Source organism: Heliangelus exortis, chromosome 24 (assembly GCF_036169615.1).
Source record: "Heliangelus exortis chromosome 24, bHelExo1.hap1, whole genome shotgun sequence".
In the NCBI taxonomy this organism is placed as follows: domain Eukaryota; kingdom Metazoa; phylum Chordata; class Aves; order Apodiformes; family Trochilidae; genus Heliangelus; species Heliangelus exortis.
Genome location: NC_092445.1, coordinates 2,494,987 through 2,510,945, shown reverse-complemented (window position 1 = coordinate 2,510,945; position 15,959 = coordinate 2,494,987). Strand labels below are relative to the sequence as shown.

Sequence of the window (15,959 nt, the reverse complement as noted above, 5' to 3'; positions counted from 1 at the left end):
CCCAAAACCACAGCATTTCCCCCACTGCCCTCCCCCAAAAGCCATCACCCTGACGTCCTGCAAGGAGAGACCCGCTCAGCGCGCATGTCCCCCTCCCCAGTTATTTTTACTGGGACCTCTCAGCACCACCCTAAACCTCCTTTGTGCACCCCAGGGCAGAGGGGGGGTCAGGGGGGGCTGTCCCCCAGGTCGTCGTCCCCCACGGTGCTGGCAGGCAGCGCCGGGCGCGGGCGTCATCGGAGCCCTTGGGTTGTTTGTTACGGCTCCCAACTGCCTCCGTCCCCCGAGAGGTTTCGAAGGCGAGTGACCCACGAACTGGAATGCGCAAAAGCCTCCAGCAAACAGAGCCAGCTGCCTGCCCCCGCGCAGGGGGGCCGGGGGGGCAGGGGAGAGCAGCCGGGACCACGGCATGGCACGGCAGAACGTGGCATGGAAGAAGATGGCATGACATGGAGAAACATGGCCCGGCTAGAACACGGCATGGCCCGGCACGGCAGAACATGGCACAGCTCCGTGCGTGGCCCTGTGCAGCCCCAACATGGTTGCTTGTCCCCAACATGCTCCTCCAGGACACGGCACGGTTCGGTTCGGTTCTGTGCACGCAGCTGTGCAGCCCCACCGTGGCTGCTCGGCTCCAGCACCTCTCCCGGGATAAGATGACAACATTCCACTGTCCTCACCATGTCCCCAGCACCTCCAGCCACCCCGACGGGCCCCCGACACCTCCACCCTTCCCACCTTCCTCCCAGCTCATTTTTTGGCAGCACGTGGCCTCCCAACACAGTGGAGGAGCTGTACCGGGAGGATGCTTCACCCCTCCATCCTCGGGTGGCCCAGGGACCTCAGGGAGAGGGGACAACACCAGACCCCCTGCCTTGGCCTCTGCCACCCTTCCTGGGGGCCGGGAGGGCTCTGAATCGGTGGCAGAGGGGGGGACAGGCAGAGCCTTAGGGGGCACGCTGGGGGCTCTGGCAGCTCCGTGCCCGTGTGGAGCCCCAGCGCATGCAGGCGGGTGCCTGGGTTTGTCACAGCCTGGTGAGCAAGTTAATCTCAGGCTCCCTGACACGTGGAATAAAATCGCGATCCCGTAATGGAATTCATTCGTCTTCCTGTCCAGGAGGAGAACGAACCCCCCCACTGGGGCTGGGGCAAAGCAGACAGTGGGCCAGCACCCAGCTTGGGGTGGGGGTCCAGCCTGCACCCACCCTCTTCTCTGCAATGCACTCTGCACTGGGGGGGGGGGGGAAAGGACATTCCTGGGAGCTTGTGCCCAAGGATGTGCAAAATCCCGGGTGCTGCTGTGTGTCCCTGTCAAGGTTTAACCAGGACAATCCCCTCCCCAGGGGACCTCAGCCATGGGGGTTGATTTCCCCCCCGCCCAGAGGTGATCTGGGGTCTGTTGTGCCAGATGGCAGCCATGGTGCTCACAAGGGGGGAAACTGAGGCAGGCGGCGGCACTGGGGAAAGGGCAATGATGGTGGGGTGAAGAGGAAATGTCCCTCTGTCCCCACGATGTCCCTCTGTCCTCATGATGTCCTTCTGTCCCCACAGTTCCTTGGCCAGCCCCAGCAGGGAGGACCCCCCCAAGGGACTCAGCAGGGACAGTACTGCCTGGGGCACCCCTGGGGGAAACCCAGCATGTCCCCAGGGGTCTGGTCACCCATAGTGTGTGGCCCCAGCTGATAGCACGGGTAGAAAGGACAGAGAAAACCTCTCACAGGAACCCAAGCAGGACAGGAGGTCAGCACGGCCACTCCGTGCCTCAGTTTCCCTTCAGCACCCACACGAGGTCATCCCCAGGCGGGAAAAAGGCCCCGTGGCTGGGGAGGAGGAGGAGAAAAAGGAGGAGGGTTGCTCCTTCCCGGGCACACAAAGCCCCTTTCATAGGGGCCAGAGTTTGGATTTCCTCCTCCAGCCCAGCACCTCGCTGCCTCCTGCCCTGCCAGAAACGCTGCGGTCGGAGCCGGGGGCTGGCGGGTCAGATGCCTGAGGGGACTGGAGGAGGGGGAGGACGGGACACACGGGGACCTTCGGGTGGCTCCATCCCTCTGTTCGACCGTCCCCGTGATTTTTTTCCCTCCTGTCAGCTTTTAATTATATCCTTAATAAAAGTCGCTTTGCAGGGAAACGGGAGCTTTGTTGCTCGGGAGCTCATCTGCTCCCGCTGCTCCTTCCCCGTTTCAAACCCTAATCCTCAGCTGGGGACACTGCAATTAGCCACCGCTGAGCTGGGCACTGTGTCACCGAGGATTAGGGCTCCCTTCGGTGGGGACATGGGGGACCTGGCCCTGGAATGAGTCAATGGCTCTGGGCAGGATGGATAGTCCCTCTCCCTGACCATGGGAATGGTCACAGAGTCCCTGTCCCCAGCCAGGCAGCCCCCAGCCTCCCTCCTCCAGGGTACCCACAGATCTACAACACATCAGAGCCCACTGGGTTATTTTTGGGGTGCACAGAAAGCACAGACCCTCGAGTGACACCCCCCTCCCCCAGAGCCCCCCTGCCCATTCAAGGTGGCTTTGTACAGTGTGATTACAGGGACAAAAATGAGGCTGGGGGGGGAACCAAGACAAACCTCAACCCACATCCCCAAATCCTGCCCAGCCCCCAAGGTGCTGTGTGGGTCCTCCCCCGGGAGGGGAAACTGAGGCACCCATGACGCACATGCCACATCCACACAGGCCTGGCAGGAGGGTGACAACCCTGTCCCCAGGTACACTGCTGTGCTGCAAAACCCTGGCAGGCTGCAGGCAGGGAACTGTTGGCCCCCACCCATGGACAATGGGGCCACCAGGGCTGCAAAAGCCACCAGCACTGAGCTGGGGACAGTGAGGTGGGACCCTCAGGGTGCAAAGGCCTCATCTGTGACACAGCAAAGGGGTGACAGACGTGAGGTCACTCGACCCCTTCAAGCCCCCAAAAGGAGCCCGCGCATGGCTGCTGGGTGCCTGCTCACCAATCAGCCTCATCCCAGGGATGGGGGTGTGGGGGGCTCATTAGCAGCTGCTCATTAAGGGCCCTCTGGGAGGAGGAAGGTACCCGGGGCACCTGCACCTTCATTTAATGAGCTGCAGCACCATTAATCGCTGGAGCAGACCCTGGGCATGGCGGGGGCTGCTGGTGAGGAGGGCTGACCCCCACCCAAACCCCACTGGGGGTTTCTGTGGTTATAGGAACGGGAGGGATATGGGGAGTTGAGTCATGGTGACAACTGCAGGCAGTGGCGGGAACACCCCTGAGGTCCCCACCAGCCCTGGGGGGCACCCAGCTGCACGCCCTATACAGCTGCACCCACGGGTGCTGCATGGCAGTGGTGGCCATGGTGGCCATGGTGGCTAGTGGTGCTGTGCCCTACACAGTGAGGGCACAGGACCTGTGGGTCCCCAGGGTTGGGACCTTCCCACTGCAGGTGCCCCCCAAGCTGGGAAGGGAAGATGTCCTTCCCCCAAGGACCTTGCCCAGCACCCAGTGCTCCCAGTTTGCTTCCCAGTGCTTCCCAGTTTTCCTATTACATCCCAACCTCATGCACTGCCTAGAGGGTTCCCAGGCACCCGGGGCGATGCTCCTGGGTGAACCCCAAAACACGGGGGCAATCCCCCCACCCCAGCACCCAGTCCTGCAGGATGCCTGGGTCCCCAGAGCCCTCCCCCCCCCCCTCAAACCCTCCCGCCCGCCCCGCGTGGGGCTCTCCCTGGTTAATGTTTACTCGGGTTCGTTAGCACCAGCACGTTGCCATGGCAACCATGCAAGCTGCGCGCCGCCACCGGCGCCACCGCCACGAGGCGCAGGGACGTCCCCACGCGTGGGGTCACCGTGGGCACCCACCACCACCCACCCTGGTTAGCTGGGGCTGGGGGACAGCGTGGGGGGCAAAGGGACAGTGGGGTTGGCCGCTTCCCCATTGGGGTGGCCCGGCTCGGTGTCACCCAGACAAGGTGACAGCACCCACGGGCTCGGTCTCAAAGAGCCCACGGCCACGGTGGGGTGGCAGGGGTGTGCGTGGCACTGCCACCACGCCTGGGTGCTGCATTATTTATCAACTGGAGGAGCAGAGGGCTGGGCAGCAGCTGCACAGCCCGGCCGGGCCACCCAGCCCAGTGTCACACAGCCACCCAGCCCACTGGCACGGTGACACTGCAGCCTCTCCAGGCCAGAGGGGACAATGGGGACGAGGCTGCCCGTGGTGCTGGCAGTGCCACAATGCTTCCAGATGCCACCCTCGGTGTCCCCTTTGAGGTGCAGCACACGGGGACATCCAACGCGTCCCCGTGTCCCCTCTGCCAGCGCAGCACCTCCTGCCACTGCAGACGGGTTGGGGTGATGCTCAGCGATGGGGTACCCCCACCTCCCCCCCCCAGAGCCAGCCAGCCCCCTCTGCACAGCACAGGGCAGCCCCCCGGCTGTACCCCAGCACCCTTCCCCAAGAGCAGGATGCGGCCCCCGGCGTTTCCCCCTCCCCGCCCCTCTCTCCGGACTCCCTCTGCTCCAGCAAACAGGTTTTTCCTTCAGCTTTGCAAAATCCTCCCACCTCCTCCGAGTCCCACCTCCAGGTTTGGGGATGGGAATTGGGGAGGGGAGAAAGAAAAAGGTTTGAGTTGGAGCGGAGAACCGGAGAGAGGGAGGGGGGGGGGAAGGGGGGGAGGAATGATTTTTAAATTTTTCATTATTAATTTCCCATCGATGCCCCAGAGGCGCTGGGGATGGTTCAGCCGCCCCCAGCATCGCCCCCCGCACTCCCCCGGAGCTCTGCACCGGCTGAAGCCGAGCCAGGCTGCCGATAGGATTAATTCTGCATGACTGCCCATCTCCGCGGGGGGATCTAAGACCCTCAGGCCTGCAGCAATCTTTAAAATTCCTCCAGCCCAACTTAATTCCCTCTTCCTGCAGAGCTGGCGCATCTGCTGCAGTCAGGCACGGAGAGAGGGAGACGGAGAGAGAGGAGAGATTGGAGGGGGGGGGGAGGTGATGCCGGCACCCTGGATCACCCTCAGCTTCAGAGCCAGGTGGTGGCCCTGCTGTGATGGTCATGGGTGTGCGTTGTCACCATGGGGTCACCCAAAGGCACGCAGGTCACCTATTCCAGACACACAGGTGGTGGCACAAGGAAGGGGTTTGTACTGGGGGAAACTGAGTCACAGAGGGGCAGCCCTGGGGACGGTGACCAGCTGCTGTCACACACACACACACACACACACACACCCCTGTCCCCAGTTGGGACTCCCCAAACTGGGAGGTTGCCTTTTTTTAAGTTTTTTTTTTTTTTTCCAAACACCTTGAGGCTCTGCCTCTCCAGGGTTGGTGCTTATTCAAACCCCCCACCCCGCTCCCACCCTCCCCAAGGGACAGTTGGACATTGCCTGGGGATGCCTGGATTTTGGGATAAATTACAGAGGTGCAGCTGCTGCTTGGCAAAGAACCCCACCCCCCCAGCACAGCCTGGGGGCAGCGCCTGCCCCCCTCCCAACCCCTCTCCTAGGGTACAAACACCCCCAGCGTCACCCCCCCAGCACCAGCCACCCCCAAACGGTGTCAGGTCCACGGCGGGGGGTGTCCCCCCCCCCCAAACCCCACCACGGCAGCCAGGGGCACAGCAAAACCAATATTCGGGGGGCATGGCAGGGAGAGAACCAGGATGGAGGAGAGGGGGGAGGACTCACAGCCACCCAACTCCAACCTCTGCCTGCACCCAGCATCCGGCAGCACCAGCACCCTCAGGGCGCCAGAACCATCAGCCCATCAGCCCTTTGCCTCCTCGCCTGCAACTTGCCCGGCTTTCCTGGCTTTCCTGGCAGCAGAGGAGCACAGCCCCAGCCCAGCTGCCGGCAGATAGATGCATTTAAATCACTTATATCTTTACTTTCTCCTGCACTGGCTGTGAGATGGGTTTGCATTTTTTTTTTTCTTTTTTTTTTTTTTTTTTTTTTTTTGCATGCGTAATTAGGGGGTGGAACAGATGGCAGAGGGTTCGTTTAAAGTAATGCATCCATTAAAATAACCTTCGCTGTCGGGGACTGAGCTCCGGCAGGGGCCTGTTTCACCGGGGGCGGTGGGGAGAGGGGGGTTGTGTGTGTGGGGAGGTGGGGGGTTTTGTTCTGCAAGGAGGGGAGGGGAGGGTGGTGGTGTTGGATTTTGGGAGCCGGGACACACGGTCCCTCTGGGATGCATCAGCCCAGCTGGTGGGATGATGAGGTGAAGCTGGTCCCGGATGCGTCGAGCTGGATTGCTACGGGGCCAAACTGGGATCAAACTGGGGCCAAACTGGGGTTGCAGCGGTCCTCTCCAGGGGCTCAGTTTCCATAGCAATGTGATGGCAGTGAGATGGCGGGGATGCAAAGCTCAGCCAAGGGCTAGTGGCCAGCCCTCGGGCAGCTCCCAAGCCGGGGAGCTCGCCACAGGGCAGGCACGGTCCTCACGCAGGGTACCCCGACCCAAGCTACCACCCCTCCGGGGGGACCTTTATTTCCCACCCACCCTAAAAAACAACCCCTAAAGAGGCCGGAGGAGGACATTTCGCCTCGCCACGCAGCACCAGGCTCCTCTCCTGTTTCAAACCCCGGGTTCCCGGGAGAGGCAGGAGGGCTTTGTTCCGGCCCCGGAGGAGCGGAGGCCAGAGCGAAGCGGAGTGCCCTGCCAGCTCTTGTGTTTCACGCCCGAGGAATGCCGGGGAGGGGAGGGGAAAGCTGTTCCTCCCCCTACCCCAGCGGGCACCAAGCCCGGCTGCTGCGGGGCGCCGAGGATGGGAGGAAGAGGAAGGGACGGGGATGAAGGTTCTTCAAGGGAGGTGGGCATCGCGCCCTGGGACCACCATGGGGCTGGCAGAGGGCTGGGGACACACGGTGACATCCACCCGAGGTGGCACTGGGCCACACTTCCACCCGTGTCTTGGAGGAGAAGCCCCCCAAATTTAGGGGGGGGGGGGTGTCCCCCCAAATTTAGGGGGCTCCAGAGAGGCAGGAGCTGGGGAAGGGGCTGGGGAAGGGTGAGAGCAGCAGCGAGCCCGAAGCCATCCGTGCGTGTTCAAATATTTAGTGTGCACTTGCTAAGGTGCTTCTGCTGCCCCCAGGGCATCATCCCTGCGTTTGAAGCATCGGAAAGGTGGGAAGTGTGTGGGGGGGGGAGGTTGGGGAGCAAATGCCAGGACTGCACTGAGCAGGGGGGGTCCTCTCCTTCCAGCTGGGCTGCTGGGGGTCAAAGCTGGCCCCCACCACCGCACAGGGAGCCCAAAGAGGGCTGGGACAAGCTCAGCTTTGCCCCGAGGCATGCAAAGCCTGACTCCTCACTGCTCCCTCCCTGGTTAAGGGCCCCAAACCCTCAGGGCAGTGCATCTCTCCCCCCTCCTCATTCTCCTCTTCCTCCTCCTCCAGCCCTGAGCTTCTGCTGGCAGCCTGGGGTGTCCCCAAGCACTGATGTGGCTCAGGGGACAGCCAGTGGCTGCTGCCAGCAGCAGGATGGGGCCACTGCCCCTGCCTCTATGGCCAGTGCTGGGGGCAGAAGGCAAGATGCCAGCGGTGGTGGTGGCATTGCCAAGGGCAGTGATGGCAGGCGCTGGGGTGAGGGGACACGCAGTGATGGTGGGGAGCTGCCCCAGAGATGCCAACAGCCAAGAAGGGATGGCAGGAGCACCTGGATGGCGGGGTCACAAGGGTCCCCAGGCTGGCAAGGGGTGAAGCTCCTCAGCATCACCCTCCTCAGCCCTATACATGTCGAGGAGGGCACGCCTGCCAGCTTTGTCCTGCACACCCCTGTCCCCACGCTGTCCCTCAGTCCCTCACCCTCCTGCTCCCCACAATTCCCCCAGCTCATCCCTCCGCTCAGCACCAAGTCCCCCCCGCACACTCCCCTTTGTCACCCCCAACATTTTTCCCACTCCTTTTGCTGCACCCCAACCCTGTCAGCAATTCCCACTCCCCTGCCAGCAATCCACTGGGAAAACCAGTCCCCAAACCCTCACCTGCTGCCACCTCCCATCACCGTCCAGACACCCCCACCCCCCGCCACTGCTTTGCCTCCCCTGGCCGCTCCCCTTTGGTGCACCCCAACCCGGGGAGCTCTTCCCACTCCCCAGCCAGTGATCCGCCGGGAAAACCGGTCTCCCAGAAAAAAAGAAAAAGAAAAAAAAAAACAACAAACCAACAACCTTCCCCACATCCGTGCCTCCTCCGCCAGCTCTGCGGGTCTGGGGGGGCCGCGGGCCGGCCCCCCGCTCGCCAAGAACAATAGAGCCTTGTTCCAGCCCTGCTCCATCCTTCTCCTAGCCGGGCTGGGAACACCTCCCTGGGCAAAGCTCTGGCCACTCTCACCTCTACGTCTCTCTCGCTGTTTCCCAGCTCCCTCCTGCCAAATCCCCGTTCCCGAGCGCTTCTCCTCCCCGCGGGTCCATATTAAGCTACATTCTCCTTTCAGCTGGGTGGAAAACAGCAGTAATAACCATGTGGAGAGAGCCGTGCCCCCCACCTCCACTTCCCTCCCACTTTGGGGTTCAAATTTCATTTCAGCAAAAAAGCTTCCCCCGCCTCCAATTTCTTCCCCCAAACCGAATCGCTGTCGTCTCGTCTGATCTCGGCAGGGGCCGTGGGGATGCTCAGCTCCTCCTGGTTCAGGATCTGCTGCCAATCTGGACTTCGCAAACTGGTTCTCACACAGCTCCCGCCCAGCGCCTCCCCCTCGGCATTTATTGTCCCTCCTCAGCCACCCAGCCCCAGCTTACTCCCTGCCACCCTGTTCCCATGCCACCCTGCTCCCCTGCCATCTTGCTCCCTGCCACCCTTGCCACTCCACTCCCCGTGCCACCTCACTCCCCTCCGCTCTGCTCCCCAGGCCACCTCATTCCTTCCCCCTGTTCACCACGCCACCCTTCTCCCTGCCACCCTCCTCCAGTGCCACCTTGCTCCGTGTGACCCCGTTCCCCATGCCACCCGTGCCACTCTGCTCCCTATCACCCCACTCCCCATGCCACCTTGCTCCCTGTCACCCTGCTCCAACGCCACTTTGCTCCCTGCCGCCCTGCTCCCCATGTCCCTCTGCTCCTCACACCACCCTGCTGCCCACACCACTCATCCAGCGATGCACGGGGGGTGCCGCATTCCCCTCCCACCCCAACTTCTGCTCAAACTCATCCATTCCAAACCCAGCCAAGAGCTCCCTGGGGCGAGATTTATACCCGGCAAATTCCCAGGGGGCCGGCAGCCAGCGGGGAGTGGGGCAGCCCTGTTTCCTCCAGCCGAGAAGCTTCCCTCCCTCTTTCTTCCCTCCCTCCCTCCCTCCCGCAGCTGAAGAGCTCATCTCCCTCGCCCAAGGCGCTCCGTCCTCCTCCAGATATTTTAGGCCCAGGTTTTTGCGAGGAATGTTCAGGCGCCGAGCCCAAGCCCATGCGCTGAAGTCAGCAGGAGCCGGAGAGCGTGCGCGGGGCTCGGGGCCCCGGGGGCGGCCATGGGATGGGGATGGATGGGATGCTGCTCCCTCCCCGCCTGGAGCTCGTTTAGAGGTGGGAAGGGCAGAGGTTGGAGCTGGCGGATGCCAGAACTGCTCCGAGAGGATCAATACCACATTTCCACGCTCTCCCCCGGCTCCCCCGCATCGCGCCGGGCCGGGCTGCAGCACCGCTCGCCCCTCTGCCCGGGGTGGGCTTTGGCACAGGGAGGGAGGGGCCCACTGCTGTCTGTCCCCGTCCCCTTCACCGAGGAGGGGCAGGGGGTGTTCTCACCACGGTGGCATTTCCCCTGCCACCACCTGCCCAGACCCGGTTTCCCCTCCAGCTCCCCTCGGCACACCAAACCCTGCTGATGCCCCCACCAGCTGACCCCCTGTGCCCATCGCAGCCCCCCCCTTTCTAGACCTTGCAACCGAAGCAGCTCATCACAGCCCCCAGCCCAGCTCAGCATCCCCGGGGGGGTGGGTTGGGGGCGACACAGAGGGAGTCCCCAGCATACACCAGCCCTTGTCACGGCCCCGCTGGCACGCAGACACCCTACGTGCTCCGACAGGTGAGCCCCCGGGGCAGCGTTCCTGCCTGGGCCAGGAACTGTCCCCACCGGGCAGCAGCTTTGCAGGCATGTTCCTTCCTAGCACGTCCCTCCCTCCTTCCCCATCCAGCCTCCCTCGGCCGGCAAAAAAGGGGGGAGCCGACAGATTTTAATGAGCTCCCCGGAGGCATCGCTCCGCACCCCCCCTCCTTCTCCTCTCCCTCCTCTTCCCGTGCCCGGGAACCGATGCTCTGAAACACAACCCTGGATGGCAAGCCTGGAAAAAAACCACAGGGCACATATTCCCCTGTCTACACCCCCCCCCCCCCTTTTTTTTTTTCCCCTCCTCGCCTCCCCCAGCTTTTTTTTTTTTTTTTTTTTTTGCTCTCCTGCCGATGCCAAAGACCCAGCCGGGCTCTTGTGCTTTCACTCGCAGCTGCAGCTGCCGATTTTTGCTGTAAGCCCTTGTGCCTAGAAGGCCCAGAGCGAGGGATTCTGGGACGTGGTGATTGAAGACAGCACCAGCACGGAGACCATTGCTCAGACTTTCCCTGTCTGTCGCCCCAACGCTCAACCCACAGAGAGGGAGGGAAAAAAAAAAAAAAAAAAGGGAAAAAAAAAAAAAAAGGGAAAAAAAAAAGGATGGAGAAAGAGACACACACACACACACACACACAAAAAAAAAACCACTGGACTGGCGCTCGCCCCTTCCCACCCACACTCTGCTGTGCCAGCACTGAGTGGCCCAGCCTTTGGACGGGTCAACCAGACCATGGAGCTGGGGTGAGCTCTCCCATTGTCCCCCCCATCTCAAGGGGGTCCCGGCTGCTTTGCTTCACAACACCAGATCCCACCCAGAGCACACTGGATCCCTCTCACCAGGCAGCCCCATGCATGTCACCATACCCCACATGGCAGGCACCTCAGTGACACCCTGTTAGCGTCCCCTCTGTGTTATCTTGCAGGAAAAATAACAATAATGCAGCTTTTGAGGCACCATCTGCAGCACAGGGTGAATACCAGGGGTGGGTGGGGGTGGGTGGAGGTGATGCCGGGTCCTCGTGTGCAACCAAAACTAAAACAAAAACCAAATCCCTGCTGGGATGCATCCGGGAGCTGAGCAAAACCCCTGGGCACATGTCACCACATCCCCTCCACATGCAAAGGCACCAAGGGAGAGGGTCCCCCAGGACCAACCACCTGCCCTCCAGCACCCACGCTGGGCCAAGGCACCGCTCAGAATGTGGCCCCGAGGCAGAGCAGGAACAGCTCCAGCCTGGACAGACAGACAGACACACAGTGGGGGGGAGGGGGAACCCGGCTGCAACCCTGCAAACCCCCACGCTGAGGAGGGGAGGGGGTCCTGCTGAGCATCTCCCAGACAGCTGAGCCCTTGCACCCCCAGATCCAACCCCGACATCACCGGCTCCCCCAGGACCACCCGGCACATCCCAGCCCCGAAGTTCAGTGAGGTTGGGGAGGGGGACAGCGAGCAGGGGGGGGCACGACACATCTGCGATGCATTCAGGGGCCATCCTGCATCCGGGCAGCCCAGCCACAACCCAGCAGCCAGCCAGCCAGCCCCAGGGGAGGTGGAGGGGGGGAGCTCTGCCTTATCACCAGGCAAAAATCCACCCCTTTCCATCTCGTCCCTCTCACTCCCCCCCCCCCCCCCTCACCACACTCCCGTTACCGAGCCCGGAAGAAGGAAACAGCCCTCCCCACCGCTGCCCTGTTTACCAAGAGCTGGTTCCAAGCACTCGGGAGAATAGCAGGAGCATTTCAAGGCCCTGTTTCCACTCGGCTGACACACACTATTTATAGAAGCCCACAATTCTCCCAGAGCTTTCCTCGGGATCTCAGCAGAAATAGCCCGCCCCGGGTCCCTGCTGCCTCCTCTAAGGAGGCCAGGGCAGCGTTGGCCCCCCCAGGCTTCCCATAACCTTCCATGGGTTTCCATCCCACTGCTCCCAGCATGGCCTCGGCCATCCCTGTCCCTGTCACCAACCCAAAATCCCGGCCACCTCCTACCCCATCGGTTCCCGGTGGGTGCCCGGTGGCTCTGGCCGGTGCCTGCTCGCCGGACAGAGGGAGGGAGGGAACTGGACTGTGGTTGATCGGGGTTTTGCTAGGGGGGGGGAAGGAAGAAGGGGACGAGGGACACACGACGGGATGGGAAAGGGGGCAGCAGAGGGGTTGGGAAAGCTGTCGGCTGGGTGAAAGCCACCTCCCGCCTGACTGCATCGGAGCGCGGCGGAGCCCCGGGGGACTCGCACCGGGGATGGAGTTGGCCTATTCAGGTTACAGAGACATGGCAGAGCGGAATTTGGCGCCACGCCATCCCTTCTCCAGCCCCCCCTTCCCTTCTCCGCCCTCCTCTCCCCCCCCCTCTCTCTTCCCCTCTCCCCACTACCACCACCACCACCCTCCCCTGCAAATTCCTCAGCCCAGCAGGAGAAGCCAGTGTAAGGGGACACCTGGGGGGGGGGGGGAAGGGAAAAGGTTGAGGGGGAGGCCTGGGGTTGTGGGGGGTGGGCCCCAATTCGGACCACACGTCCCCCTTGGAAAGCCAGCAGGCGGGATCCGTGCCCATCGCCCCGGGGGTTCGCTTCTGCTCTCTGTCACGCCAGGATAAATCTGGAGCGACTCCACCGCGCGCTGGGGCTCAGGGCGGCACACAATGAGCTCAGCCCGTAGCTTTTGGTGGCCATTCTGGCAACCACGGGCCGAGGGGCTGGCTGCACGAGGCCACCTGGTCGTGGCTCCAGCCAACGAGGCCACCTGGTCGTGGCTGAAACCACCTTCCCCCCTACACCCCCCTCTCCAAGCACATAAACACCCAGGTGTCACCACCTGGCCCAGCCCTGGGGACACCAAATGCCTCCCCAAGGTGGGCAGGTCCGGTGTCAGCGTGACCCCCCAGGGGTGACACCAGCCTTCGCCAAAGCCTCCGGTTCCCCCACACCACCTCCCACCACCCCCCCGTGGTTCCACACGCCGCACAAGCATGGAGGGGCCGCGCCGTGGGGGGTGGATTTAAATCAGCTGATCGATAAAAACAAATCAGAGGGGGGATGACAGGCACCGAAGTGACAACCGCTCACAGAGCCCCGCGCCGCGCACCACGCAACTTCGCCGCCGGGGCTGGGCTGAGGACCCCCCCCCCCCAAAACATCACCACCACCTACACACCACCCACCCCCCCCAAACACACACACACCCCTAGGACTGCCCCCCACGGGCCAGCCCGCTGCTCCCCGGGGAGCCAGGGGAAGGGGGGGTGGGATGCTGTGTCCCAGGGGGGGCTCCCCCGTCCCCCGGGAAGCCCGGCGCCCCCCAAACGCTGCTGACACCCTGCCTTCTAGCGGACAGAGCTGCTCTGACAGCTGTCACTCAGCCGGGGGGAGGAATGGGGGGCGGCCAGGGGGGGAGGCGACCGAACTCCTAGTGCTCGCAGCCCCCCTGTCGGGGGCTCGCCCCGGCCCCCCCCCCCCCATCCCCCGCACGCCCCTCCCCGCCCCAAGTGCCATTAAACTCCTGCAATTTGGCAGCAACTCACCGCGCAACTTCAGCGGAGGGGACGGCGGGGGGGACACACAGCGAGAGGGGGGGTGGAAAACGACGACGACGACAAGAACCCCCCCCTCCCAACCACCCGGCTCTGCCCGAACGGGGTGTCCCGTGTTTCCTCCCCTACCCCCCCACCCCAACCCCACCCAAAGGAGGGGGGTCCCCCGGTACTCACCCACCGGCTGCTGCGTTCCGAGCCCCCCGGAGCCCGCCCGCTTGGGGAGGCTCCTGCTGTCCGCCGGGGCGACCTCCGGACCGGCCGCGGGAGTCCCGGAGCCCTCGGCACCGCTCGCCACCTTCAACGAGAGCATTTCCAGCGCCTCCTGCTCACATTCTCCCCAGGCAACTCCGCTCCTGCCAGCCCGCCCCCTCCTCCGTCCCCTGCCTGCTCTTTCCTCTCGGCTTTCCTCCTTCCCTCTCCCCCCTCCTCCACCCCTCTATTTTATTTTTTTTCCGGGCTTTTTCTCTCCCTTCTGCCTTTTCGGTTTGGGTTTTTTTTTTTTTTTTTTTTTTTTTTTTTGGTCTATTTTTTCTCCTATTTTTTTCCCCTCCTCTATTTTTTTCTGATTTTTTTCTGCCTCTCCTCTTTCCCCCAACACCCCCCCCACCCCCCCCAGCCCCCCCAACCCCCTTCGCCTCTCCACACACACACACAAAAGGCAGCGGAGCGGGAGGCGGAGGGGAACCGACCTCCCCTCTGCGCCTCCGCCGCTCGCCGCCTGCGGAAAGCAAAGAAAGACACAGCGCAGCAGAGCCCTGGCTTGCCGCTGCCTCCCCCCTTCCTCCTCCTCCTCCTCCTCCTCCTCCCTCCTCCTCCTCCACCTCCTCCTCCCTCTCTCTTGCCTTCTGCCGCTCCCGGCTTTGTGGGGGCTGGGAGAAAAAAAAATTAAAAAATAAAAGAAATTGGAAAAAAAAAAGAAAAAAGCCGAGCAGGGAAACGGGGAAAAAGGAGCCGGCGGTCAGGCGCGCCCTGCCCCTTCTCTTCTCCTTCTCTCCGCTCTCGGCGGGGACCGCGGCTCCGCTTCGCTCCGCTGTCAGCGGCACGGCCAGCATCCGGCACCCCGGGGAGCCGTGCAGCACCGCCGGGGCATGCCGGGCCTTGTAGTCCTTCCTTCTTTCCCCTCAACCCCCCCTCCTCTCTTTTTTTTTTTTTCTTTTTTTTTTTTTCCCCTCCTTCCTTTTCTCCCCCCCCCCCCCTCTCCGCCCCTCTTTCTCCTCCCCGCTGCTGCCAAGCGCGCAGGGAGAGGCGCAAACGGGCGCGCAGCCGTTGCGCGCTGCGTGGGGAAGGGGGTACTTATTGGGGAGGGGGTGGCAAACCACCGGGTGGTTTGTGTCCCCCCCCCGTGTTCCCCCGCTCCCCCGAGGTCCCAATGGGATACGCGGGGCATTGCTGCCCTCTTCTGGGGTGCACCCGCACTGCGCACCCCCCTCCCCAATCCTGCATCTTTGGGAGGGGGGGGACAGGCACACGCAGCACCCACTCCCCCCTCGGCACAATCCGGGGTGCACCGCTGCACTTCACCCCCTTCCCTGTCTCAGCACCCCCAACACATTTTTGGGTTGGGGTTTTTTTTTGCCCAGTTCTAATTAGTTTATATATATATATATATATATATAAAGTAACAGCTCTGGCTAAGGCCTGAAAACTTGGTACAAAAAAACCTGAAACAAAGAACTATGTGCCTTGGGGTACAGCGTCGTGTCCCCCCACATCCAGATGATCCCAAGAGGGGAAAAGGTGCCCAAAGCCCCTTGGGACAGCAAGGAGCATCCTATGAGCACTCTGTGGCCTCCCTCCCCGTTGCTCCTTTGAGCATCTCTCCAGCTCCTTTCCCTCCAAGTTTCTGTTCCCGGGTAGATCCAACCTAATTAAAGCAGATAATCCCACTGATATTTGTTGTGACTTGGTGTGTTGGTGAGTGACGAATGAAGGGTTAACTCCAGGGAATTGGGAATATTGCTTGGCTGCTGTGAGTCACCCATGAAATAACACAGGGGTGCAGGGAGAGACACAGCACCTGCCTTTGCAGTAGGTCTGGGGGGGTCGATCTGTGGCTCTGGATCAACAGGAAGCCAGGAGAAAATCTGCTCTTAGGAGGCTCACTGGGCACCCCAGCTTCACTGCTGGACTGGGGTGAACTGGTGAGCTGGGATCAAGCCGTGAGGTGTCTCCAAGCTGAGGCTCATTGCCCCCAAAAAGCTGGTAACTCCCTGCCAGGGTTCTGTGAACCCCTGTGGGGATGGAGCAGGGATGGAGCAGGGATGGAGCAGGGATGGAGGAGGGACTGAGCAAGCATGGAGCAGGGGTGGAGCAGGGACTGATTGGGGATGGAGCAGGGATGGATTTGGGGTGGATTTAGGGTGGATCTGGGCTCTGCACACCCCAGCTAAGCATGAGGATGGGTCTGGAAGCAGTGCAGAGAGGAG

General features: G+C 62.4%; 1 protein-coding gene across 7 annotated transcripts in view; it reads right to left on the bottom strand.

Annotated features, from left to right (window-relative positions):
* The window catches only part of AHDC1 (AT-hook DNA binding motif containing 1), a 53,231-nt gene extending 38,595 nt beyond the window's left edge, over positions 1-14,636 (bottom strand). The window contains exons 1-2 of one of the 7 annotated variants that reach the window (XM_071767479.1): positions 14,376-14,636; positions 13,708-13,828 (exon numbers count right to left, since the gene is read on the bottom strand). In XM_071767479.1, the coding sequence (XP_071623580.1) occupies positions 13,708-13,828; positions 14,376-14,585 (331 nt within the window). In that variant the 5' untranslated portion in view covers positions 14,586-14,636. Of the gene's footprint in view, positions 1-8,300; positions 8,883-13,707; positions 14,057-14,222; positions 14,305-14,375 lie in introns of those variants that run through there. The other 6 variants (XM_071767485.1, XM_071767483.1, XM_071767484.1 and 3 more) reach the window with 6 other exon arrangements.
* Between the last annotated feature and the right edge of the window lie 1,323 nt (positions 14,637-15,959).